At 42.6% G+C, this 25,653-nt stretch overlaps 4 protein-coding genes across 15 annotated transcripts in view; 2 read left to right on the forward strand and 2 right to left on the reverse strand.

Moving 5' to 3' along the window:
• The window catches only part of phyhd1 (phytanoyl-CoA dioxygenase domain containing 1), a 5,882-nt gene extending 5,525 nt beyond the window's left edge, over nt 1-357 (forward strand). For all 3 annotated transcript variants that reach the window (XM_017407759.3, XM_017407758.3, XM_037979399.1), the window contains one exon: nt 212-357. In XM_017407759.3, coding sequence (XP_017263248.1) covers nt 212-260 — 49 coding nt within the window. In that variant the 3' untranslated portion in view covers nt 261-357. The remainder of the gene's footprint in view (nt 1-211) is intronic.
• A 1,997-nt stretch (nt 358-2,354) lies between these two features.
• Nucleotides 2,355-5,649, reverse strand: dolk (dolichol kinase). Of its 2 annotated transcripts, none has more exons than XM_017407754.3 (2): nt 5,230-5,649; nt 2,355-4,761 (listed from the first exon to the last, which is right to left on the reverse strand). In XM_017407754.3, exon 2 carries the CDS (start codon nt 4,617-4,619, stop codon nt 3,048-3,050), a length of 1,572 nt encoding a protein of 523 aa, XP_017263243.1. In that variant the 5' UTR covers nt 4,620-4,761; nt 5,230-5,649; the 3' UTR covers nt 2,355-3,047. The 2 variants fall into 2 exon arrangements, with proteins under 2 accessions (XP_017263243.1, XP_017263244.1); XM_017407755.3 differs by having other exon boundaries at nt 5,211-5,649.
• Nucleotides 5,650-6,240: 591 nt separating this feature from the next.
• On the forward strand, nt 6,241-20,725 carry nup188 (nucleoporin 188). Its single transcript, XM_017407637.3, has 43 exons — nt 6,241-6,266; nt 8,378-8,432; nt 8,552-8,625; nt 8,708-8,792; nt 8,897-8,977; nt 9,080-9,124; nt 9,216-9,308; nt 9,410-9,529; nt 9,625-9,836; nt 10,736-10,850; nt 10,977-11,177; nt 11,327-11,407; nt 11,502-11,594; nt 11,677-11,796; nt 11,886-12,012; nt 12,185-12,343; nt 12,801-12,927; nt 13,016-13,103; nt 13,196-13,272; nt 13,357-13,471; nt 13,558-13,678; nt 13,758-13,824; nt 14,061-14,186; nt 14,302-14,542; nt 14,621-14,827; nt 14,917-15,086; nt 15,201-15,270; nt 15,357-15,424; nt 15,535-15,730; nt 16,103-16,180; nt 16,264-16,349; nt 16,437-16,582; nt 16,678-16,856; nt 17,142-17,342; nt 17,451-17,543; nt 17,669-17,821; nt 18,158-18,295; nt 18,379-18,453; nt 18,543-18,758; nt 18,862-18,993; nt 19,073-19,146; nt 19,338-19,467; nt 19,973-20,725. The coding sequence occupies exons 1-43, from the start codon at nt 6,241-6,243 to the stop codon at nt 20,150-20,152; spliced, it is 5,241 nt and encodes a 1,746-aa protein (XP_017263126.1). The 3' UTR covers nt 20,153-20,725.
• Nucleotides 20,726-20,775: 50 nt separating this feature from the next.
• Nucleotides 20,776-25,653, reverse strand: part of cdk5rap2 (CDK5 regulatory subunit associated protein 2) — a 30,850-nt gene continuing 25,972 nt past the window's right edge. For 8 of the 9 annotated variants that reach the window (XM_017407635.2, XM_017407634.2, XM_017407636.3 and 5 more), the window contains 10 exons: nt 25,304-25,493; nt 24,603-24,724; nt 23,998-24,210; nt 23,832-23,918; nt 23,479-23,741; nt 23,248-23,397; nt 23,017-23,155; nt 22,780-22,826; nt 22,598-22,664; nt 20,776-21,275 (listed from right to left, as the gene is read on the reverse strand). In XM_017407635.2, coding sequence (XP_017263124.1) covers nt 21,223-21,275; nt 22,598-22,664; nt 22,780-22,826; nt 23,017-23,155; nt 23,248-23,397; nt 23,479-23,741; nt 23,832-23,918; nt 23,998-24,210; nt 24,603-24,724; nt 25,304-25,493 — 1,331 coding nt within the window. In that variant the 3' untranslated portion in view covers nt 20,776-21,222. The remainder of the gene's footprint in view (nt 21,276-22,597; nt 22,665-22,779; nt 22,827-23,016; nt 23,156-23,247; nt 23,398-23,478; nt 23,742-23,831; nt 23,919-23,997; nt 24,211-24,602; nt 24,725-25,303; nt 25,494-25,653) is intronic. The other variant, XM_017407632.3, reaches the window with a different exon arrangement.

The following is a 25,653-nucleotide window of genomic DNA, read 5'->3' on the forward strand; positions in this document are numbered from 1 at the left end:
GTAATCATCAAAATTAAACGAAATAAACATTTGAAATATGAGTTTGTATGTAATGTATGAATATAATATACAAGTTTCACTTTTTAAATGGAATTACTGAAATCAATCTACTTTTTCATGATATTCTAATTTTATGACCAGCACCTGTAATTCTCCATCTGTCTGTTTCTGACTAATTTGACCCCATCGGTCATATTTCCGACCCTTACAGGTTGCAGCCCACGGAGGAGCTCCCATTCCCGCCTCTGTACACCAAATGATCTCTTCGGCGTTTTGTGCTGCAGTACAAAGAGTGACCAACATACACGAACAGTTTTATACCAAGATAACAATTAAAACAGCTTCTTTTTTTTTAAACACGTTTCAGTTTCTCTGGCCTACGTGTAAGGAACCGTTACGGTGGTTCTCTGCTCTTTTTGGGGTCACAGCCCCTCACGTTGGTGTTTATAAATTTCTCACCACAGCTGTCGGCACAAAATATTACTAACGAAGGGAAAAGAAATAAAAAAAATCATCCAAACTGGACAAAGAATGGAGCATAAGCTGTAGTTCAAATGTTTATCTGAACCTTCTTGTTGCCAAAATAGCTGTAAAAATGGTACTTAAAAGACAAAGAATGACGTTGCTGTATGAAGATAAAATGTTTCTGCCCGACAACAACAAATGAGATGAACAAGCACAAATCCAAGTGAGTCAAAATCACAGGAAATGGGGTTGATCTAGATTGGAAGCATACCGAGAGGTTTGTTATGATTATTTGTTTTTCAGCTGATGGTTCTGTTTCAGGCGACTCAGCTTCTGTCCAGCAGGAGTTTGATCAATCTGAACAATTAAAAAAAGAAACAAACTGTACTTTACCAGTTTCCAGAGGCTAAATTATATATACCATACTGGTATAGTGATGCAAAATGTTAAATATAATTTTATTAAAGAAAACACTTACATTCATCCCGTCAGTATAAATACTGTCGCCAGCCAGCATTGATCCTTGTTCGGTCATTTCTTCTTTAATTTGTGTCCTGACATGAAATTACAGTTGTTGGGTTTTTTATACAGATAATTGTAAGCATTTGTTTTCAAGTATGTTCATTTTTAAATACAACTCAAATGTCAAAACAGGTAAACTTAAATGTCCGAGTGACTTGAAATCACAAAATTCAACAACTTATTCGTCAAGTATTAAACCCAAGTTTGTCAAAGTACAGTCGATCAGTCACACAGGTCCTTCTCAGCGGGCATCCGTCTCATCTGCTATGAAATACTTAACATGCAATAGTAAATTATTAAAAAAAAAATGTAAGGATGGAAAAGGGGAAAAAAACCTATCATGCTATTAAACTGGTATCACGACATTGAGAAGAAACTGTCACGTACACAGACAAACACAAATCACTGTTAAAACAAAGAGAAGGAAAAGCATTCTGATCCCTCTGTGAGATCAAACCTGATTTAGTTAAAGTCAGAATTTTACATAAACTCCCCACGGGCAGGCGTGTCATTAATTTTTGGGCTTTAAGTGATTTATTTGAAACGCTTTTTCCAAAAGGGGTAATCATTTAACAAACAGCCTCTAATTCACACATATATCCATACATTCACTTCAACCTGCTAAGTCAAAAAATAATCTCGTAGCCTAACGAGGCCCGTTAACGTCTCATCAGTGATCGTGGTTGACTGCAGCTGGCAGCGCAAAACTGTCAAGCATGGTGGTGGTAGTGTCATGCATCTCGCCTCAGATCTATTGAAAACTTGCAGCCTACGGTTAAAAGCCCGATTTGTGTCAGGAAACCAACCGGCTTAAATGAACTCTGCCAAGCAGAGCAGCCTGTGGTTCAGGCGGGAGCGTGCGGATATGTTTGAGCCTGTATATACTGTATATATACACTTTTGACCCAGTGTTCATTTGAGAAAAAGTCACAATACATTTAAACTTGTGAACCCTGGTTTTGTTTTTTGTTTTTTAAAATAATAAAAACATTGAAGATGTATGGGGTCTAATCCCTCTGCCCTGGGGAAAAGAAAAAGCCCAAAATGAATGAAACATCCACGCCCCTAACAAGTGTACGTAAACCTCTGCATAAAGCTGTGCAATTTAAAGAGATTTCTTCAAAGCGTTTTAGATATAATGTCAGAAATAAAGATGCCAAAAAACAAAAAAGGGGCCTATCTACAAAAGCCAAAAATATGCAACAGGGTTTGTAGTATTACAAGGAAATGTACAGGTTTGTTCAAAAGGTTCCATCAAACCACAAAAAATACTCAGCTAAGTGAATGTAATAAAAACCAAAATATACTGTAGGATTCCTGCATATACGTGTCACAGTCCTGGATTCACATTAGTGTCATGCAGGAGCATTGAGAGAATCAGCCCTTACAGACAAGAGTTGAGTGCCATGCTCTTTTTTTTTTTTCTTCTCCTCCTTCCTTTTTCTCCTTTACGGCTTCTACAATAATCAAAAGTGATAAAAAAAATAAAAAAAAACACTTTTAGGCAAATCTTTTCCGCACAAAGTCCTCCGTGCTGCTCTCAGGGAGTTGATTAGGAGCTAAAACTTTAAATAATGTTCTTCGTAGGCATTACATAGGCATAGATTGTTCGCCAAACATAAGCAAGAAAACATTTCACTGGATCAAATGTGGCGCCCACAACTGCAGAGTTGTGTGTGTTTCAAGGAGATTTTTTCCACTTTGCTAAACCGAATCTCCTGTTGCATAATTTAAGAGCTGCAGGTGTCGGCGGTCGAGTGCGTCGGGGTCAGCACCGCCGCCGACACCGAGCGCAGCAACCAAATTCCTCGTGTCTTTAAAAAACCTGCACTAAAGATTCCTCATTGCAACTAATTCTTGCAAAGAGGATTTTTTTTTTTTTTTTAAATTTCACAGACTTTCATGTGAATCACTGACGGTTTCAACACATTCCCTTTTTGTACCATTTTCTGCTGAGTCCTTAAGAGCTTCTGTTACTTTTAAAATACTTTTTTTTTTCTACCAAACTCTACCATTTTTGTATTCCCACAAGATGTTCTGACAAAAAGGGATGTGTTCATTCAAAGCAGCAGCAGGACAAAGAGGTAGAGAGGGAGCAGGAGGTTGTCTATTTGGGAGGTGTAGGCTTCCAGCAGGGCCACCAGAGTGATGGAGCCCACAATCCACGAGTAGGTGGAGTTCAGGTTGATGCTGCCGTCGAAGATCAGGAACATCACCACGGCGATGATCTGGGCGAACACCGACGTCGCCGTCCCTTCCAAGGTCTTCTTCGTGCCGGGCCAACGGATCTCCCCCATGGTGCTGCCGAACACCGACGCCACCGTGTCGCCAATTCCCACGGCCAGCACTCCGGCGTAGGGCACCAGGCCACCTGCGCCGGGCAGAACCCCCTTGGGGGCGCAAGGGCCCGGAAACAGCCAGATGGGCAGCGACATGCCCAGCAGCAGGTAAACGTGGGTGAGGATGAGGGGCCCGGAGTCCCGTTCGTCCAGGAACAAGGTGAGCAGCTGCCTGAGCAGCTGACCGAGGGGCCTGATGCGGAAGTAGCGCACGTACTCCAAGAACAAGAAGACCGCCAGGCAGCCCACGGACGCCACGTGGAGCAGCTGCCGGTCGTAGATCAGGCCCGGAACAAACGTGGCCACTACGATCAGGTGGAAGTACTTCCGGACCACAGTTGAGGCCTGGTGCTTCTTGGATCCCGACTGGCGCTGGTAGTTCTGGTGCAACACGACGCAAGTGGCCAGAACCGCCAGAAACACCCAGTAGCCCAGCAAACAGAGTCTCCTGTCGTTCAGTGTGAGGAAGTCCAACAGCCACATGATGGGGTGCCGGCCGATGAACAAGGACAGCCACGGCATCAGGATCCCCAGCACCAGGACGGCCGTCATCATGTGGAAGAAGAGGGACGACACCCAAGTCTCGGACTCCATGAAGCAGAAGAGCAGAGCGAAGAAGACCCCCAGCAACAGCGAGCCCACCACCACCACCGGCAGGAAGTAGTTCGCCGGATCTCCTTTGACCTCTGACAGGTTCAGGGAGCGCTTGATGAGCTGGTTCACGATGAAGCTGATCCCGCCGACAATGAGGAGCGCCTCTCCGGGCGTGAAGCAGCGCGGCAGCAAGTACAGGACGATCAGGCTGAGGTAAACGAAGATCAGCAGCACCTCCAAGACCTCGATGACCTCTGACACCGTCAGGGTCTGCTTGGTGGTGTAGAGGATTGCACCGCCGGCCAGTCCCGCGACCACACAGGAGTTGGTAGGTACAGGTCGGGTGATGCCCAGCGCGATCAGCGAGAGGAACAGGGCCAGCATCATGCCCGTGATGGTGACCACCATGGAGAAGCGCTCAAAGTAGACGTTCCCTGAGGCCGAGCACTTCTCCCTCAGCACCAGACCCAGCAGCGGCATCACCATGGAGGCTGGGACGATGCCGCTGTTGGCCGCCGGGCGGAACTGGAACACTGCCGCGCCGGACTTGAGCAGGCGGTCCCATTTGTGCTGGACGTAGAAAGCCTGAATGACGAGGGCCACGCTGCACCAGGAGTGCTGGTTCCACACCGCCATGTGGACGCACAGCACCACTGCCAGAACCACGGCGGACTCCACTAGCACCGGGTTTATCTGCATGGCTGCAGCGTGGGCGCTCACAGGGAGGGGAGGGGGGAGGGGGGGTGTTGAGCTGAACAGATGGTCAGAAGGCTCGGTCCTGTCACTTCTCTTCTGTGCCAGTCTTCATCTTTTGGCATTTAACCCCTCTTGCTACGGATGTCTAGGGGAAAGAAACGAGGAGACCAATAATCAGACATCAATGAGTCACTTTATGTTGTCTTAAACATTCCTCTTGGACACGTTCCTGCCACAAACTTTGACCACACTGAGCATTCACACAGTCAGCATGTATGCGACAGCCAGGAGAGAGAGGGGTGATCTTTCCACATCAGCTGCAACCTTTGATCCAGTGGAGGGTGGCGGTCTGAATAACACACGCATGGCCGCCGCACCCGACGCAGAAACAGAGCTTAAAGGAACACAATCATTTCCCCATATTCACGCTGACACGGCAGAATGGGGCCGGCTGAAGCCAGGGCTGCCTCTCCGGAGTGAGCAGAGGATGCTGCAGCCACAGACGGCGTCGAGCTAGAAGCTAAAATAACAGCTGACTGTGGCGAGTTAGGCGAGAGAGCGGGCGGCGCGGACAGAAAACACGAGAAGACGTACCGCGCCGGTGCGGCGTTACCTGGACGAGGACGAGCTCGCGTGAATCCGTACCGTCACGTACTAATGGAGTTCTTCCCGTCGCCAGTTGTCACCGTTCTCACACCCTGTAGGAAGGGGGCCATATTTGACAGCTAGGTCACGTGGTACATGCCTTGGAAAACTGTCTCCGCTCGGAAACTTTACGAGGGCGCGGGACTAGGCTGGAAGTGCTGCCGGGCGGCACGGGAGGAGCTTGTTTCTAAAATAAAAGGGGACAGGGTTTTTTACCGGGGTGGAGGTGTCGCCTTAAAACAGGAACGATCCGCCAAAGCGATCCGAGTTTATTGGGTCATTAAAAGTTGACGGTATGATTGCAGTTAGAATAATAAATAATAAAGTGTAATCTCCGCCTACTCGGCGCGCCGTTATAGTTGCCGCGGTGTAAATGGGGTGAAGTCGATGTTTCTAATGGCATGCAAGTGAAAGCACGCTTATTAACAAAGAAACATGTTTGTAAAGACAAAAAAATCACAAACCAGATTAATAATAAACTAAATACTTTTGGTAAAACTCTGAATATGGATTGTGTACGTTGGTTGAGTTTGGTGTGGCGGTCGGGGTATAATATGTTGAGATATAAACTGTAAAATTAAACTTGTTTGACTGAAAATCTTAATAATTTCTAATATTATTTGTGTAAGATGTATAAATAAGGTATTTTCTCAATAAATAATTACTACTTTGCAAACATTTCTAACAAAGTATATTTAAATTAAAACCATAAACGTCCTTCCCATTATTTTAAAACGTTTCATGGGGAAATTTATCGGTTAAATTGTCAATAAAAGTTTACAATGACTGTATGCTGTTATGAATAAGCAGCACTAAGGGAGATGGGGGAGAAGGGAAACATCAACTGAAGTAACAGTTTTACTCCAGAAGATGGCAGTGCAGTAGGAAAAATCACGGTGACAAACTCACGAAGAAGAAGCTAATCTGACGCAGCCAATGACGAGCCTGCGCGCCGACCAATCAGAAACCAGGACCGAAGATGGCGGAATCGGAGTTGAGCGTCAGGTTAGAAACACAGCCGCAAAGTTAATTTATCCCTTTCACTGCTTAAATAGTTTTAAGGACATGTGTCAATGAAGACATATGTCTGTACAACATGTCTGTTTAATAAGTCAGAACAGCAGCGGAACCATTTATCGACGTGTCTTAGCTTAGTTAGCACCACGCTCACGTAGCTTAGCGAGTACTAGCAGCTACATTTTGAAAAGGTTTTCTGTAGCGCGGCGCCGCATGTCAACAACAGCAGGAAAAGTTTGTGTGGTTCGGTCAGTGAGATGACTCGGGTAGCATGACGGGACGCCTCGAGTTTATATTGAAATGATTAAAATCGCTAAAATATCCAGGCTGGTAATTTAACTAGCAATGATAACGAAGAGGCTAACGTCGCTGTTTGGCATCATGATGGACAACCAAGTTAAAGTTATTAAAATAATTAAAAGTTTCTTGCACATTTACTGTTTGAACGTTAACTTCAAAACTGAATCCAACTCAGCCTTTAGCTTTATATAGTGTTGCTATTAATTCGATGAGCGAAGTTTTTCTTATTATTATTTAAAACTAATCTGAATGTTTCAGTTAGAAGGTACGTCCATTTATAATTAATTATGGATTTTAATGTGCAGAGAAATTTAATGTCTTGTGTGCCAGAGCTTAATGGGCTGTAGTCTGGCAGAAAGATAATAAAGTTGGTTATGGAAGGGCCAGGGCTATAAAGGTGAGGAGGAGAGTTTTTAAATCTAATCAAATCAAATCAAATCGAGCTTCAAGAGATGAAAGAAACATTTTAAATCGGTGCCATCTTATGTTCCTAAGGTCAGGAGAAAACCGAGGGTGTTCAGAGGTTTAGGTAGATGTCAAGTGAGTTGTGATTATAGTGTTGTGGGAGTATTTTACCAGGCAGATTAATATGTGGTTTGATTATTTAATATACTTAGGTGATCAAGTTCCTGCGGGACAAATGAAAGTATGAGCATTCACTCCTCCGTTACCATGTGTCTGCACCTGACATGAGTGACCGCTTGTAATTGGATCTCAGTTAGCTGTTCTTTATGCAGCTAAACACCGAGCCCCACTGCACACCTGTCAGCATGTCAATGATTGTTTCTTTAAAATCAAGTTTACATAAGGGACTTGAACTGTATCATAGTTTTTGTGTTGTTGTTTTTATCGGCACATTTCTGAAACGCATTCTTCAGACATATTTACAAACATTTCAGGAAGCTCATTTGTGAAACATGCTGTATGAAAAAAAAAAAATCTGTGATCTTACAGCACTCAATGTCAAGAATGTGATGACTACTGTGAGTGCAGTTGTTGCCAACAGCAATCAGAATTAAATCTCACTGTAGAAGCAGCTCGCCTCCGAGCCCTTGTGGTAATCCATCGATCAGTATGTTTTCCTGACAAAACGGACTCCTTTTTTATTAATAAATGTTCTCGATAATCAAGTTCAATTCATTTTTTTACTCTAAATAGTTCCTTCCTCACTGATTGCTGTTAGATTATTCTCTAATTAGCATGTAGTGTTGCATGAGTTTAGCTCTGCTCAAAGTTTTCTGGAAACCAGGCAGTTCAAGCTGCTGTTTAATGAAGTCAGGTCAGGTTAGGTTCTTCATTCGGCCCAGGGCACATTTTTGTTTACTGCCAAACAAATGTAAATAAATGCATTTCTACCAGTGGTACTGTGACTTTTCAGACTTTCAGACTCGAGTCTCTGACTGTTATTGGTTGAAGTATAGAAATATTGCTAACAAGCCATTTAACAAAGAGCCTTATCAACCATTTTTTAAGTCTTTTTATCCATTTCTGATTACTGCTTCTAACAGTTAGGGCTAAATATCTTACTGGCAATCATTCCTAAAGTTAATTTGTTTTCTGTTTTCCCCTCCTCGGGTCCCAACCCCAGCTTTGGGATGTAGCTTGGGTCATCTGAGCTGAATGTGGTTGCAGTTTTTATCCTGGGTGCACATTTTATTTGCAAATAAAGACAGGCCAGAATTCTTAAAATCACCCTGATCTTTAACAATTTATGCTTCACCATTCAACAGAGTGACGGACACTTCAATACATTATTTGTTGTCGTTTTGCTGAAAAGACACCACTTTTCCTTCTCTTAGGAGCTGTCGAGAATTATGGACCATTTTACTGGGGAGATCTGCATTGAGAGAGCCGGTATATTTTCTTGCTTTTTTTATCCACTGATCAGTTATTTTTTTATACTTCTGAAGCTACTCTTAACATCTTGACCAAATGAGAAAAAAATGTTTGTATTTTATTTTTGATGATTGCAGGCTCAGATTGAAGGAGAGCTCGACAGACACTGGGACAGACTGCATCAAGGACTCAGTTACTACAAGCCACCCAGGTACAGTTATACCACTGTGTTTTATAAATCAGATACATAATTATTCCTGAATGAATGGTTAACTGTCTGCCTCGCCTTGTAGCTCAACCTCTGCTGGGAAAGTGAAAGACAACAAAGATGTTGCACAGCCACTGAAAGACTTTGGTTTGAGGATTAGTAAATTATTGGTAAGAATTTAAATTTCTTTTGATGTAACACACATCTCAGCCTTCAGTTAGTGGTAGATCTTTTTGGATGATTTGATAAATGTGTGTTTTCGATAACGTGGCAGAATCTCGATCAGCAGCAGAGTGTGCAGCTTTTACAGTGCTATCTACAGGAGGACTACAGAGGAACTCGTGACTCATTAAAGGTTTTTGTCCTTGTATTGTTTATAGTTAAGCTGAAACTAAAGTGCACTGGCTTTGAGAAAAGGAATTGTGACGATTAGAGTTAATTAGAGTCTATTTAACAGGTTGTTCTGAAGGATGAGCGGCAGAGCCAGGCACTTCTGATTAAGGTGATTACTAAAACTTGCAGTTATTTGCTTGGTTAAAATGTTTTCATTATGTCCGATTTAATTGTGTGATTGCCCGTGTTTTCTTCCACAGATTGCTGACTATTACTATGAGGAGCGCATGTGTCTGCTCAGATGTGTTCTCCTCCTGCTGACGTACTTTCAGGATGAGCGACATCCTTATCGGGTGAGAGGCACATACTTGTTTTTTTCCGCCATGATTGTGCTTTTCCTTCAAAAAAACAAACGTTTTTTATGTAACCTCATTTGTGTTTGTCTTCTGTCAAGGCGGAGTACAGTAACTGTGTCAATAAGCTGGAGAAGGACCTGGTGAGCAACTATCAGTCACAGTTTGAAAGTCTCTTCAAAGCCGAGGCGCCAACATGGGAAACTCACGGCAACCTCATGGTAAAAATTAGATTCACGTTCGGCGAACTTACCGTGTGTTGCAATCTAGCCCGCTTACTCACACTTTTCTTCCTTTTTTTTTTCTTTTTTTGAAGACGGAGAGGCAGGTTTCCCGGTGGTTCCTGCAGTGTTTGAGAGAACAGTCTCTGTTACTGGAGATCCTCTTTCTGTATTACGCTTACTTTGAGATGAGCCCGTCCGACCTTCTAAACTTTACCAGAATGTTCAAAGAGCAGGGCTTTGGTTTGCGGCAGACCAACAGACACCTGGTAGACAAGAGCATGGACGCTCTGGTTGACCGGATCGGGTAAGTCTGCTTTGCATTTATGCTCCATACAGTGTAACTAGTTGTGTGGCGTTAATTTGTTGAACCGGCAGCTTGGTGTTTTTCAGATGAGCTTGTTTTATGACTACACTGAACTAAACTTTATAACTTTTGTTGCTTAAGCTCATCATTCTGGATCTAATCTGACACAGAAGCAGTAGAAAGTTTGATGATGATCCAACTAGTTTAATGTTTTTCTTCTTTTTTTTCAAATGATTGTGCATAATGTTATATCTTATTTTTTTGCTGCAACTTGATGGATCCCATGATTTGCCTTGCATAAAATGCTAATTTTAAGTGTCTTTTCTAGTGTTTTTGGATATACTGTCTTGAAAAGTGTAATTCTGTTTGACTGAAGAACATAATTTATATAAATATGTTTAAACGTCTCACAAACTACATTTCCAGTAGCTTCAGAGGTCTATTGAAAACAGGATTAGGTTGTTATCCTTTTTTTTTTGTCTGATTGTGTCTTCTGTCTCTCACCCCCAGTCACACATGTTTGCATCCTTGAAGAATAAAACCTTAAAATACTCTTAAATGCAAGTTTATATGGCTGGTACAGAATTTAAATGCTAGCTACCTGCTCCAATATGAATGAATGTTTTTGCAGTTGAAATTTGTAGATTATTTATAGGAATCAATAGTTTTTTGTAGTATATATATATATATATATATATTCCAATTGAAACAAGTAAATAACCATTTTATTTTTGTAACATGTATTAGACATGTCACAAAAATGAGACATACATTAGTTTTTGGGCAAACGATGCTATATAAATTAAACCTTTGAGGTCTTATTAGTAGATATTTCAGGGGTGTTGACCCATATTTTATTTTTGTCATTTTTAAGCCTTGTATGTTTTTCTAATTGTCAGATACTTGAGCTCTCTCATCCTGGTTGAGGGAATGGACATAGACTTCCTTCATAAGTGTGCTCTGGAGGACTGTACAGAACAGCACCAGTTTTCTTCTGCCCCCAACATCATTAAGGTTTGGCTTGGATCTCTAACAGCAGCAGACATTTAGCTGTAATAATTTCTCTTCACCGAAATGAAGTAAATGGGGACAAAATTAAACACTTCCGATATGTGTGCAATTCTTCACTGTATTTTCCAGGAGATGGATCAGCTGCTGCTGACTTTCGGTGACATTCCTCATCATGGACCCGTGTTGTTGGGCTGGGTGCTGCTGAGACACACACTCAGACCAGACGAGTCCAACCCCGTGATCAGGAGGATCGGCAACACGGCGCTGCAGCTCGGCGTCTTCAAGTACCTGTCAACCATGCTGAAGGGCCTCGGAGTGTCAGGGAATAATGTAAGATTATAAACAAGCACAGCAAAGATTACATTTAGACCCTTTTAATGATATTTACAAATTTATTTAATATGCATGGAATTACAAGCATCTGTTTTCTTTTTTTGAAGGATAATTTTAAGCTTTTTATTATGACTCTGTTTTACCAGTGCACAGCCAGCACAGCAAAAATGTGTATTTATGGCCTCCTCTCATTTGTGATCACCTCCTTTGAAGAAGAAAGCCTACAGGTAAAGCTCGATTTGTTTGCACTTTTAACACACCTGCAGTCGTACTTATAACCTGTGTTGGTAATTAGTTTTCTTCTTGTGATGCGTCTTACAGAGTGACGGTGTGGAAACGCAGAGCTCTCACCTGATCGATGCTGCCTGTGAAGTTCTCTCTGCTCCCAGTTTGGCTGAAGTCTTCTGGGAAATGGTGAGTGGGGGGAAAAAAAATAAACACAAAGAAGATTCTCTGAGACAACTGTGTTATTAATTGTAAATATTTGCCATTGTAGAAGCCAAACATGGGACTGGGGATGATCCTGGACAGTGTAGTTGGTATGTTCCCTCATAAGATAGGACCTCTGCTGCAGCTTCTCACTGCACTTGTGTCAAACAAGTCGACTGTAAAAAAGGTAAATTGCGTGCTTGTGCAGAATTTTTAACCTCAGAGCTTTTCCTCATTGGTATACTTTAACAATATAATCTCTCATCTGTTCGGCAGGTGTACAACTTCTTGGATAAAATGTCTTTTTACACACAAGTTTACAAACATAAGCCCAATGACATCATCTCGAAGGATGATGAGACGCTGTGGAGGAGACAGACTCCAAAGCTCCTCTACCCTCTGGGTTAGTTTCTTTAAGAGTTGTGACATTTAAATGCAGATAAAGTGTTGATTTCCTAAATGCTTAGTAAACATTTGGATGTCTTTTCATTTAATTAATACAAAGAATGTAACATTTTCCCCATTTTTGTCTTGCTTTACATCTCTTCATTCTGTTTATTCATCTCTACCATTAGGCACGGGGCAGACTAACCTGTGGATGCCACAGGGGGTGCTAGGCCAGGTGATGATCGCAGGGGAACAGGGCTACATGGTGCGCTGGGACTACTCCTACAGCTCCTGGACTCTGTTCACCTGTGAGGTGGAGATGCTGCTCCATGTTGTTTCAACCGCAGGTACGCAAACGTCAAAACAGCCAAGAAAGTTTGGACTGTTGATGTGTTTTATGAAGAGGAAAGCTCTAACATATGGCAGATGTTTGATCGTTGATCGTGCATTCATCAGATAGTTGTTTCAGTCGATATAAGTTGATGATAAACAAAACAAAAGATGCATAAAGTTGCAAGGTACGTGGGTAAACTTCACGCAGTCTTAAAAAATAACTAGTCAGTCTGGTGCCCTTTGTCATCAAAAACTGTTCATAGGTTTTCACTTTCTGGGCGTTTATGTTAAATTTGAATTTCATGATGGTGGTTTGGGCTCTGATTAAAAAAAATCTTTCCTTTAAATACCACTAATTGCTTAGTTTGACGTTGGCAAAACAGTGTTCATCTTATTAATAAAACTCAAACATATTTTAGCTGTTAGTGTCAGCTGTTCCCTGATTAATAAACATTATTGTTTTTGTTGTAGATGTTCTAGCTCACTGTGCTCGTGTGAAGCCCATCCTGGATCTGGTCCATAAGGTCATTAGCATAGACTGGACTGTGTCGGACTGTTTGCTGCCTCTCACATCACGCATCTACATGTTGCTGCAGAGGTAAACTAACGTCAGACGCACACATCAGGCTGCCTCAGTTGTATCTGAAAGGTTTTAAATTGTAACACGGACCTTTCTTGTCTGTCAGGCTAACGTCAGTCATCAACCCTCCGGTGGATGTGATCGCCTCCTGTGTGAACTGCCTGTCTGTCCTGGCTGCAAGGATGCCAGTGAAGGTGGGCGCGATGGGTAATGTGCGCAGGAGAAATGAGAGATCTTATTCACGTACTTCATTTTTTTCTTTTTTTTTTACCTCTTTTACTCTCAGGTGTGGTCCAGTCTCCAACACACTGGCTTCCTCCCTTTTGCCTCCAGCCTTTTAACCAACATGTCTCAGTGCATCAGGTAAACTAAATTTTGAGTTTTCCTTCTAAATGTCAAACTGATTTAGGATTCAGGAGAAGTAAAAACGCGTTAATGTTTTTTTAGTGCTGAGGGAATGAAGGCGGGAAACTACGGCAACCTGTTGGTCCAGATTGAGCAGCCCAGGGGGGAGTACGCTGTGACGATTGCCTTCCTTCGGCTCATTACCACCCTGGTTAAGGTAACAACAGTTCCGAAGACATTGCATTCTAATAAGGAGTCCCATTGTGGTAAAATGTGCGGCACGTACGTTTATCATCATTTCAGGGTCAGCTTGGTAGCACCCAGAACAAAGGGCTGATCCCCTGTGTGCTGCTGGTGTTGAAGGAGATGCTGCCCACCTACCACAAGTGGCGCTACAACACCTACGGAGTTAGAGAGAGAATAGGTAAAGATGTTTTTTTTTTCTCCTTTTCTTTTCAAAAGACAACAAAAAACCCTAACAGACAGTTTTGTTTTTGCTCCAGGTTGTTCGATTTTGGAGCTGATTCACGCCATTCTCAATCTGAGTCCGGAAGGAGAGGACCAGGGCAGGTATTGTGTTACATTTTTGGCCATCCTCGACATCTCCTAACAAAAACTTTTACAACTTATTGTCTCTAAGATATACAGTAAGACTTGCTTTTATTTCTGTGTAAACAGAATGAACAGTTGTGTCAACATTTCTTACTATTTTATGATATTTTGACAAAACTATCATAGTAAAAAAAAAATGCTTCAGACTTTAGATATTTGGTTGTTGATGTGCTGTTTTTTCCTTCTTGGTGTAGCACTCCCACCCTGCAGTCTCTGTGCATCTACAGTCTGGCAAACACCGAAGCCGGACAGGCTGTCGTCAACATCATGGCGGTCGGAGTGGACACCATAGACCTGGTCCTGGCTGCTCAGCCCAGCAGGTGAACAATCTGATGTGTTCCTGCTTGTTTTAATTTACCATTATATTATAGGCTGGTGTGTAAGTTTTTGTAGGTTCAGCAGTCATATCTGTCTGTTCTCCCTGGTGCTGTCCAGCTGTGGCTCTGAGGGTCCTGGTCAGGTCCTGATCCAGACAGTCAAACTGGCCTTTTCTGTCACAAACAACGTTATTCGCCTGAAGCCACCATCGGATGCGGTGTCCCCCCTGGAGCAGGCGCTGACGCAGCACGGCGGTCACGGCAACAACCTCATAGTTGTCTTGGCCAAATATATTTACCACAAACATGATCCAGCACTACCTCGACTCGCGATCCAACTCCTCAAAAGGCTCGCCACAGTAAGCCTCCCACTGTGGTGGATTCACCTGGCACCTGATGGGCTTCTTGTGTTTCTAAATGCTGTTGTTAAACTGCAGGTGGCTCCCATGTCAGTCTACGCCTGCCTTGGCAGTGACGCAGCAGCCATCAGAGATGCCTTCCTCACTCGGCTGCAGAGTAAGACAGAAGACATGAGGATCAAGGTGATGATCTTGGAGTTCCTCACTGTTGCTGTGGAAACCCAGCCCGGCCTCATTGAGCTCTTCCTCAACCTGGAAGTGAAAGATGGAAATGAAGGAGTGAAGGTATGAAATTGAAGTCATTTTGTTGTTGTTGTTGTTTTGTTTTGTTTTAGCGTCGCTACGTTTGGATAACGTGTGTGTTTACCTCCCAGGAGTTCCTGCTGGGCGAGTGGAGTTGTCTTCACGTGGTGTTGGATCTGATTGACTCCAAACAGCAGGGCAAATACTGGTGCCCCCCACTTCTCCACCGGGCAGCCCTGGCCTTCCTCCTGGCCCTTTGGCAGGATCGCAGAGATAGTGCTATCTCGGTTCTTCACACCAAGTAAGAACATTTTCCTTGGAAAAAACATCTTTTTATACTCGAAAACACAGACAGAGTGATGTCGTGAGAAACTACATCATATTTTCTGTTTGATTTAATTATGTTTTTCCGCAGAGAAAGATTTTGGGAGAATTTATCAACACCTCTTTTTGGAACCCTTATCCCTCCTTCAGACACCACAGAGGTATCAATTCATTGTTTTTGTTTTCCAGCTGCTGTTTCCACTTCACTAAACTGATCTGTTAACTCCACGTTGTAATTTGTCTTCAGCCCTGCGTCTTGGAGGCCTGCGCGTTTGTCATGAAAATCATTGGCCTGGAGATTTACTATGTTGTCAGGTATATTTACAGCCCACGTTTATACCAAAACAAACCAGTGTGTGTGTATCTTTTTGATGAGAAAATACAAAACTCCTGTGCCGACGTTACCTCTGTGTGGGTGTTCGCAGCGGTTCCCTGGAGCAGTCTCTGAAGGATGGGCTTCAAAAGTTCTCAAACGCACGACGCTATGAGTACTGGTCCCAGTACGTCAAGTCGCTGGTGTGCCACGTGGCGGAGTCAGAGGACGAGGGCATCTGCTACTTCTCAGAGACGCAGATGTTGATCTCTGCTTGGCGGATGCTGCTGATTCTCTCCACGAGCCACGTATGTCACAGTTCAGCAGTTCAGACTTTTTGTGGATGCAGGATATTATTTTGCTTACTTGCAAGAATATTAGAAGCAGTTTACCAGCTCTGCTCATAAAAACAAAACTCACCTTTCAGCACCTCTGAAAGTTTGAAGTGGTTTATGGAGGTATTTTGACTGCTGGTGCCTTTTGGAGTCTTAATAAGACTACAAATCCCATTTTTATTTTTCATGTTTGTACAAATTGAGATAAATAAAATATATTTAGAAAATTCTTCATATTTAAGAGGTTTTTTTTTTTAGATTATTTTCTTTTACAAATGTTGTACTTAGAAAAATATTGAGCGGATATGAAATTGGTGTTAGTATAAAACTTTGTTTTTATCTCAGGCTGATGTGATGCACCTAACTGAGGACTCCACCAAGATGAAACTTTTTATGGATGTCCTTGATGGGACTAAGGCTGTTGTAAGTCATGAGATAAAACACATTTTTGGCTTCTTTCCCTTCTTGAAAACTTATTGATACTCTCCGCCTCTTGTCTTTCTCAGCTGACCACACCCACGTCCGTGCCTTGTCTTCGTCTTGGATCCATGATGGCGACTCTGCTGCTTATCCTGCTCAAACAGTGGAAAAGGTCTGTGTTCCGCTTTTGACTTGGAAGTGACATGTTTCACATTGCCGGTCTCGTGCTAATCCTCTGAATGGACTTTCCTGTCTCTAGTGTCGTAGCAGCAGCTCCAGACATCCTGTCTCCTCTCTCTCTGATCCTGGAAAGCGTCCTACAAACCGACCAACAGATGATGGAGAAGACCAAAGCCAAAATCTTCTCTGCACTCATCTCTGTGCTGCAAATTCAGGGACTCAATGGTGTGAAACCTGCTCTTTTTTTTTTTTTTGTTGTCGCTGTCCATGTTTAAGTCAAACGTTTCAGGGATTTATTTGGCTTCTGGGTTGTAAACTAGGTGGAGATATTTCCCAGCTGCCCCAGCTGCTGCTGTCTGTGTGCGAGACGGTTAAAGACGAGGCGCTGGCGCTCATCGACAGCACACGTCACATGAGACAGATGGAGGACGCGGTGGAGCATGAGGACAGCATGGAGACGGATTCTCCTTGGGGTCCACAGAAGGACCAGAGAGACGGGGTGAGCAGGGCGAGGAGGCAGTGTTGATTAAAAAGAGTTCTCACCTTTAAGTTTGTCTACAGACATCAGAAAGATTGTTTCAAACTCCTGCTTCTGAATCTTTTTTTATTTTGTAAAATATCAGCCATAAGTCAGACAAGTTTTCATTCTATTTCTATTTTTTCCTTAATGGCTGTAGTTTACAATAAACTTATGACCTAACATGAGGGGTGTAGGTCACACAGCTTCGCATTCAGTCCATCCCAGATTTAACTTTGCACCACTTTGTCCCGTTTTGGTTCCCAGGTGTGCGTTTTAGCGCTCCACCTGGCGAAGGAGCTGTGTCGCACCGACGAGGACGGCGAGCACTGGGTGTCAGTGATGAGGAAGGTCCCGGTCCTGCCCTCGGTGCTGAGCGCTGTGGAGCTCAGCCTGCGCTCCAAACAAAACCTTTACTTCACAGAGGCTGCTCTTCATCTGCTGCTCACGCTGGCTCGTACTCCTCAGGTACACACAGACACCTATTAACACTTTCATCCACGTTTTAGCTAGACTTTGTCATTTTTTTTACATGAATCAAAGATCCAAAAGGCTGAGCTTGTGTTCGTCTTTCAGGGGGCAGCAGCAGTTGCAGGAGGCGGAGTCATCCAAACCATCTGCCTCCCTCTTCTGAGCATATATGAGGTGTCATCAAACGGTGCATCACAGGTAAAATCAACATTATAGTTGCTTTCACTTTATTTTTTCTGCATTTGGCGCAACAGCTGTGATTTATTACCCACACCCAGCCTTAATATGATTTAATAACAGCGTGTATCCATGTCTTTAAGCAGAGTTTCTCTCGAAAGTCCCAGGACTCCGCCTGCTGGCCGGGTGTGTATCGCCTCTGCATGTCTTTAATGGAGAGTCTTCTCAAGACTCTGCGCTACAACTTCATCAATGAAGCCCTGGACTTTGTCGGAGTGCATCAGGAGCGTATATTACAGGTATTACTACAAAAACAAAAAGGTTGTTGTGACAGAAAATGCTACTACTTTTTTAAGTTGGCTTTTTGCGAGACTCCTGATTGGCCAATTAATTCAAACAGCATTTCAGACTTTAAAAAATGTCAAGTTTTCCAGTAAGTTCAAGCCTTTAAAGTTATACAGTTGGATCTCTGAGGATCTACATAAATGGTTTATAATTGCAGATTTTTCTTGCTTTTGTCTTTTAATTAACTCAATCATTTTAACTCTCAATACAAGTCCAAGACTTTGTAGAAGCCCAGATTATTGTGACCAGTAAAAAAATAAAACCAAGGCATTTCTTCTCCCTCTGCTCAGTGTCTGAACGCGGTTCGCACAGTGCAGAGCCTCGCCTGTTTGGACGAGGCGGATCACACAGTTGGATTCCTGCTGCAGCTCTCCAGCTTCTGTAAGGAGTGGCAGTTCCACCTGCCCAATCTGCTCAGAGACGTGCAGGTAAGTCTGAAAGACAATCTCATTTGGCTTGAAGAACAAAGCTGCAGTTTAGTTTTATTAATTATGTTTTTTCTGCTGAGCAGGTAAACCTGTGTTACCTGTGCCAGACCTGCACATATCTGCTCCACAGTAAGAAGATGCTCCATCACTATCTCCAGGTCAGAAAACCAGATTTAAAAACAAATCCAGCTTATTAATGCCAATAAATACTGTAGCATCATTAGAACTCAGTTTGCTTGTTTTTAAGGCCAAGAACGGTGAGGCCTTGCCCCCTGGTCCCCTCCCCAGGGCTCAGCAGCCGCCTCAGACCCTGACTAAAGAAGCAGCAGGAGGAGGGGACAGAGAAGAGGCCGAGCAGAAAGCCCTGCTGGCCGTGCAGTGCAGCCTTCTGAAGATCCTCAGTAAAACTCTGGCAACTCTGCAGCACTTCACTCCAGACTGCTGCCAGATACTCCTGGACCAGGTCAGACTGCTCACATCACACCATTGTTTTGTTTATTTGTGCAAAGTTATGAACAGAGGAACAAAAGAGAGGAAAACGCTGATTGTGTTTGTGTGTGTTTCAGTGTATAGACCTGGCTGAGTACAGGACCATGTTTGTGCTCAGCTTCACAACCCCTGCATTTGACCCCGATGTGGCCCCGTCGTTTGGGACCCTGCTGGCCACCATTAATGTGGCTGTGAGCATGCTGAGCGAGGTAAACCTGAAATAGAACGATTTCTTGTTCAGCAACGCTACAGTGGATTTGGGATTACTTCATGTTGTTTATTTTACAGATGGAGAAGAAGAAGGAGCCAGCTTCCCTGAGCATAGTTTCCCTGGTTTCATCAGAGGAGATCCAGGCTCTGAAGTGAGTAAATCTCCCTCCTGATGCCTTCATGGGACTTAGATCACATTAAGCTTTATTTAAAAGGAAAACATGAATACATGGATGAGAAACATTAAAATCTGTAAGACCATATTTGTTTAGGGCTCATTTTTAGTGCCTTGAGTGGTTCTGTTTAAATAAAACGTTAACTGTGAGTTTCTCCTCTCCTTCAGGTCACTGCTGATGTTCACCATGGAGAACTGCTTCTACGTGCTGATCTCTCAGGCTGTTCGATGTCTCAAAGATTCCTCCATCCTCCCTCGAGACAAACAGAGGCTGAAGCAGGAGCTCAGCTCGGAGCTGGTGAGATCTCAAACCTGCTCGTGTTTGATCTTGTAAAGGGGAGTCCTCTGGCCAGTGTTTTTACTGACAGTCAAATGTTTTATCCTTTGTGCCACAGTACGCAGCTGTTGTTCTGAAACGGCAAGGATATGTGATTGTTCCTGTTCTAAGGGATAATTGAGCTTTATTACAATAATTTAGATGTGCTCAAGTTCCATACTTTAAGATTTAAATGTTAGAAACAAATCAGAGCTACTTAAAGGTGAATTGTAAGTATTATTCTGGCCAGATGTGTGCAATATTTGATTGCACTATATTTATTTCAGCTGTAACTTTAGTTTACCTGTGAGAATGTGATTTTCACAATACCATCAATAGGATGTTCAGCCCACAATAATTTTTAACTAGTTTTAGAAGTTATTGTATTAATCTATTTGTTTCTTCTAGTTGAGTGCTACAGCTGTTTGTTATGCTAGTATAAGTACCAATAAATTTAAAATTGTCTTCATGTTTTTTTTTCCTGTAGAGCACTCTTCTCTCCAGCCTGTCCCGCCACTTCCGCAGGGGCTCTCCGTCATCCCCAGCCAGCGGCCTCCTCCCCTCCATCCAGTCTAAACCCTCCACCCCCGGTTCGAAAGCGAGCCATGAGGGCCAGGAGCCCATCATCCAGCTCGTTCAGGCCTTCGTCAGACTTGTGCAGAGATAAATGTGGGGTTCCCACCACCCAGTGTCATAGAAATATCAACCTTTTTTTATTTTTAAAACAATTCTCTTGTAAAAACAACTCATATTTCATGCCAGTAGTTCTAGTCTGAGTGTAAGTTAAACCGTTGTTTGATTATAAATGAGTGTTTATTCTAATACTAGTATATTGTAAAATATTAGTGGGTGACAGAATTCCAAGACTTGATACTAATTTTGCTAAGACTCGATTGAAACAGAACCAAAGTGTTTAAAAAGTCCACGAGAAGCTGCCTGACAGGTTTCCTTTTGATGAAGAGCTGAGACCTCTTCATCAGTCAATGACTGTGGTCCTAGTTTTATAGGTTACCATGACAACACGATGACCAGAAACATTTCAAGTGCTCTTTAAATAAAAACTTTGAACGACTAACTGTAGTAGGGCTGATCCGGTTAAGCTGTTACTGTTTTCTATTTCTCTTTGTTTTCTCTAAATACTGTCCTGAGCGATTTATGATTTTGTTATTCAGCTGAAGGGATGGCCGAGGTTTGTACGTTAAGATGAGTTTTATGCTAATAAAGGGACTTTTGTACCACAGTAAAGGTGTTTTGTTTTTTTTTTAATAAAAATGCTACAGACTGCTGGAATCACCTTGAAATTTGTCTTTACTGCATTTGAACATAATTCCTCACATTAGCTCTGAACTATCTTATACAGAAGCCCAAAACAAAATTCAAAACTTGTATTAAAATACATTTTCATATTTTTTTAAATGCATCATATAAAAGCATAGAAGAAAATATTTCAGTTGCATGGATTTCTATTCACAAAAGGGATTCACTTTTACAACTTTAGTACCTAAAACTAACTCGAAGGCAGTGGATGTGCAATTAGGTTACAAAAGGCTTTGCTTTCGGGGACAAAGTGACAATTTTACAGCAGGGCAGAAAGGCAGGTTAACATTTGTTTAAAGAGCAACGATATCAAAGGCAGGATTGGGTGATAAACCTGAAGGTTTAGTAGCAGCAATGCAAAGAAGCATCGCTGAGGATCTGGAGTTTCAAAGTTTCCTCCTGCAGTTTGGAGAAACTTGTCTACTCGGGCTGCGTGCACGTAGTGTCCGCTACCGACCATTGACTGGGATCTCCTGAAAAACAAGTGGACAGTGGATTGTAACGTCAGCGTGCAAACAAGAAAGATGAGTACATAAAAATAAAAAAAGGTCACTGCACAGCACAGCTTTGAGCACAAACAGAGGATAACTCCAACCAGATCTAAAAAAAAACTAAACGTGATTCAAGATCCAAACGCATGCGTGTGACATTCAGTAAAAGATTTGACATTTTGATCAATATTCTCACTAACCTTACTGAACAAAACGTTTGTTCACTGCTTGGCTGAAGAACTAAATCCACCTACTGACATTTTTATAGCTAACCAGTCAAATATATTAGCTTTATACTGTGAGTTTAAAAAATAAAAACGTTGTGCTGTTAGATACTTCATCTTGTTTAACTTAGTAAACAAGCATAGCTGATCAAATGTCGAATAGTTTCTTTTCAGGTGAAGTTACCTCATGCATCACAAATCAGGCACTATCCAGTTCAAACGGTCTGGGTTAGGCCCCCTTCAGACCTGGGACTAACAAGTCCTGGGTGATCAGATCACAAATAAACAGCTCTGAATACAGATGTGAAAACCTTCAGGATGCTACAGAACAGAGTTTTGTTCAAAGCGAAGGACCACCTACTGCCCTCTAGAAGCAGACCTATTACCTGGATGTCTCCTGGTTTTTAATAGAAAACCCCTCCAAAAGTAATACATTCTGTAAAATACAATGTTTTAAAGTCAGGTTCTGCTGCTGACTAAAGCTAACAAAACAGTTATCTGTGGGAATAATCGATTTTATTTTTAAATTTTCCAGTTTCTCTGAAAAAAGTGCAAACCTGTTAATCATATCACAACAATCTGAGCTTCCCAGTGTTGTGTGGCGTGTTCACAGTAATGTCGTGCAGAAGGTTAAAAACTTCAAAATGTTTCTTTTTTAATCTCCCATGTTTAGTGAACACTGAGTTCTGTGAAGTCATAAATCATTTTATGCTCCTTTATTTATTTCATAGTCTATCTGTCAGACTATATAACTAAGCTTACCAGGAGATTTGTAGCCAAATGTGACTCAGGTGAATTTGGAACAATAATGTCTGAATAATGATGCAGCTCAGGTGACTGAATCTGCGGTTTTACAAAAACATCAGTAGGTTTTTTTTTTTGTTTCTCAGCCAACTGTGTGATATATTTGCATGCAGATATGTCAGATCTGAACAGGGCCTTAGAGACAATTATAGTATTTAATAATCCTGGACTTTGCCCAAACAAGGTTCAGAACAGTATCTCCATATCTACTTCATGCAAGAGCTGAGGAAACTCATGCATCCTCCCACCGACAGCCTGCAACCCAATCACACTAACCTTCTCCTGGTCCTCCAGACAGGCCTTTCAGACCAAGGAGGCTACTGTAATTTGTAATTTTACTGTACTGTAATTTTTTTTTTAAAAGGGGGGGGGACATAAGAAAAAAGAAGAATGATTCACTGAAGGATCATTTACCAGTGTGGACATTACTGAGACATCTTATAGGTGGCTAGACTTACCTCTAAATTCCCCCTGGCTTTCTTTAATACACCATGGGTCAAAGACACTGCATTGTAGGAAAAATAAACAATTATTATGCATATTGCTACACTATTTAAGTTAAATCAGTTAATATTGACTGTTTACATAATAAATAATCAGCAGAGATTCTCTCTTTGATTAACTGAAAAGAGAAAAAATAACTCCTGCTTTAAATCTACAATTAAAACACCATCAGCGCAGGATTTTAATCGTACACTGGTCAATGATGACTTTCTCCATTCCCTCTTTGAGCTGGTTGGTGGTGCGCAGACGTTTAACGGCTCCGCTCAGCATCCTCTCCTGCTGTGACAGCCTGTTCTTCAGTCTGGTTATCTCGTTTTTCAGCAGCTCATCCTGATTCAGAGGATAAAAGGAAAGGTTTAAGTCTTTAGGTGCTCGATTAGAGAAGGTATTCACGGCGTGTGAGGTTAGGTTTTTGTGCCTACCTGCTGGTTGTTGCTGCCGCCCCCCTCTGTGTAACCAGCTGGCAGAGAGACTCTCCACAGCAGCTTGAGCAGTCGCCCAGCTTCCTCCAACACTTGCTGCATGGTGTTTGTGCTGCTGGATAAACTTTTCAGATGTTGCCTTTCGATTACCTACAAAAAAAATGTACACACAATTATAATACTGTTTGTTTCCTATTTGTGCAGCTTTGAACATCAGGCTCTGGTCAGGACCTCGTCGTCAGAGCTCTGTTGTCTGAAAGCGTGCAGACACTCCTGCAGCTGCGCGTCCATGCAGCGTGACAGCTTGCGACCCTCTGAGATCTGCTTGCGGAGGGCGTTGTAGTCTTCAATCAGACCCAGAATGTGGCGTCCGTTGCGACTGGCCCACATCCGGTGACCAGGGACGAGCCGGGAGGGAGCGGCAGACACGCTGTCACCAGAGCTGCTGTAGACTGAGCCACCATCCACCTCTGACTGAGTGTAGTGTTTCACATCTGAGAACGTTCAAGCATGTTGACGTGTTTTCAAATAGTCGTAGAATAATATAATGAGGCATCATATCAATGCTGAGCAGGTTGTCTCACCATGGAGGACCGTGTGTTCATGGTGACTCTGGAATGAGTGACGTAGAGGATCGCAGCCTTCACGACCCGGTGACCTGCCCCCTTCATCTGGGACACGTAAAAAAAAATCAGCCCAAACACGTCTGCTTAAAGACCATCAACACACATGGCTTTGCCTCGAGTTTACCTGGAGAGGACAGCAGGTAGTTGATGTTGATGGTCTCAGAGCGATTGGGTCCTCGCAGCAGCTGCTCCTCCAGTTTTTGCCGTAGAGCTGTGTTGGTCTGGATGCTCCTCTCTAGGTGCAGCCTCAGGTGTCGGATCTCTGACAGCAGCTCACTGAGGTCCACGGAGCCAGAGAAAGGCTGAGAGACGGGCTGCTGGGTCGTTTCATCAGAGCCTAAACAGCAAAAGAAAATTAATCAAAAGTAAAAAGGTTGCAATATGGGCACAAAAATTAGACAAATGATCCATGTTTCTAGCGTTTTTCCCAACAAAATGTTTACAGCACTGCTGCCTCAGTGAAACAGATCAACACACTGATATTCTCTATGTATATAAAGCAGACCCTCCAAAGAAGCCAGGCTATTGGTCACTGGGTACATTTTAAAGACCAAAAATCTTTTAGGTTTATGTCATTTTAACCTTTTTTGTGTTAAACATTTTAGTGTTTATAAAAAAATAGACAAACTCAAATAACTAAATGTACTTAACAGTAAAAACTCTAATCTAAGGAATCTGAATCCACTTTCCTGAGGTTTATTCAAACAAACCCAAAAAGGTGCTGTGTACCATTGTTTTTGTTGGACTCGTTCTTCATCTTGTCATAAACCTGCAGCTCCACCCGCAGTGACTGGAGCAGGTGGTGGGAGTCAGCAAGCTGCTGCCTCTGGAGCTTCACCTCACACTGCGACCTACAAACATCCCAACGGGAGGAAAATACAAGTTTTAGACAAACAATACACAAACAAACCAAAAAAAAAAAAAAATGCAAATATATTCTAGCAAAACTGGGACCTGGACTTCCAAGCCTGAACTATGCTTAAAAAAAGTGAAAAGGCTGATCCTTTAAGCTTAGTGTATGCAGAATTTCACTCTCACAGAAACACACACACACACACTCAGGTGCGATAAGAAGATAAAAGGGAGAGGAGAAGCGAGTAAACCAGACTCCTGGTTTTGAGTTGCAGCCTCGCTCAACTGAGTCAGTAGGACATGAGGGCAAAAGGTCACACACTCCCATTAATCCATGTGCATGTGTGTGAGGTCTTTGATGAGTTTCTTTTAATGACAGAGTCACATTTCAGAGCTGTGCTACATTAGAATAATTGAAATGTTAATGGCTCATCAGAATGGTAATTAGCAGCTGTGTGTAGTTTCAGATCACACAAGAGAACAGCGCTGACCGTAAATGTGCATTATAAGGAAACAATACCACAACAAACTGTTTATAGACCACACAATTCTCTGTGTTTTACTGTGATTGCGTGTACCTTTGCAGCTCCTCTTTGCTGGAGCGTAAAGAATTCTGCAGTAGTGAGTTCTCCTGGCTGCAGTGCTCCAGTCGCTCCTGCAGTCGGATGTTTTCCTGTTTCAGAGCTTCGCACTCCTTCCTGCTCTGCTCCAGCTTGCCTGTCCGCCTGGCCAGGGACTCCCGGAGCTTCTCGTTCTCCTTCTGCTTGTCTGACGGCAATAAAGTTGTATGTAAATGTTTACGCAACAAAAGAGTGATGAATGTTTTCAACTTTAAGGAGAAAAATACTGAAAACTTAAATGCATAATTGATTGTTGTGACGATAAACATTTCGTTCTTCTATTTCTCTAAGATTAACATCAGGATGCT

Source organism: Kryptolebias marmoratus, linkage group LG14 (genome assembly GCF_001649575.2).
Source record: "Kryptolebias marmoratus isolate JLee-2015 linkage group LG14, ASM164957v2, whole genome shotgun sequence".
In the NCBI taxonomy this organism is placed as follows: domain Eukaryota; kingdom Metazoa; phylum Chordata; class Actinopteri; order Cyprinodontiformes; family Rivulidae; genus Kryptolebias; species Kryptolebias marmoratus.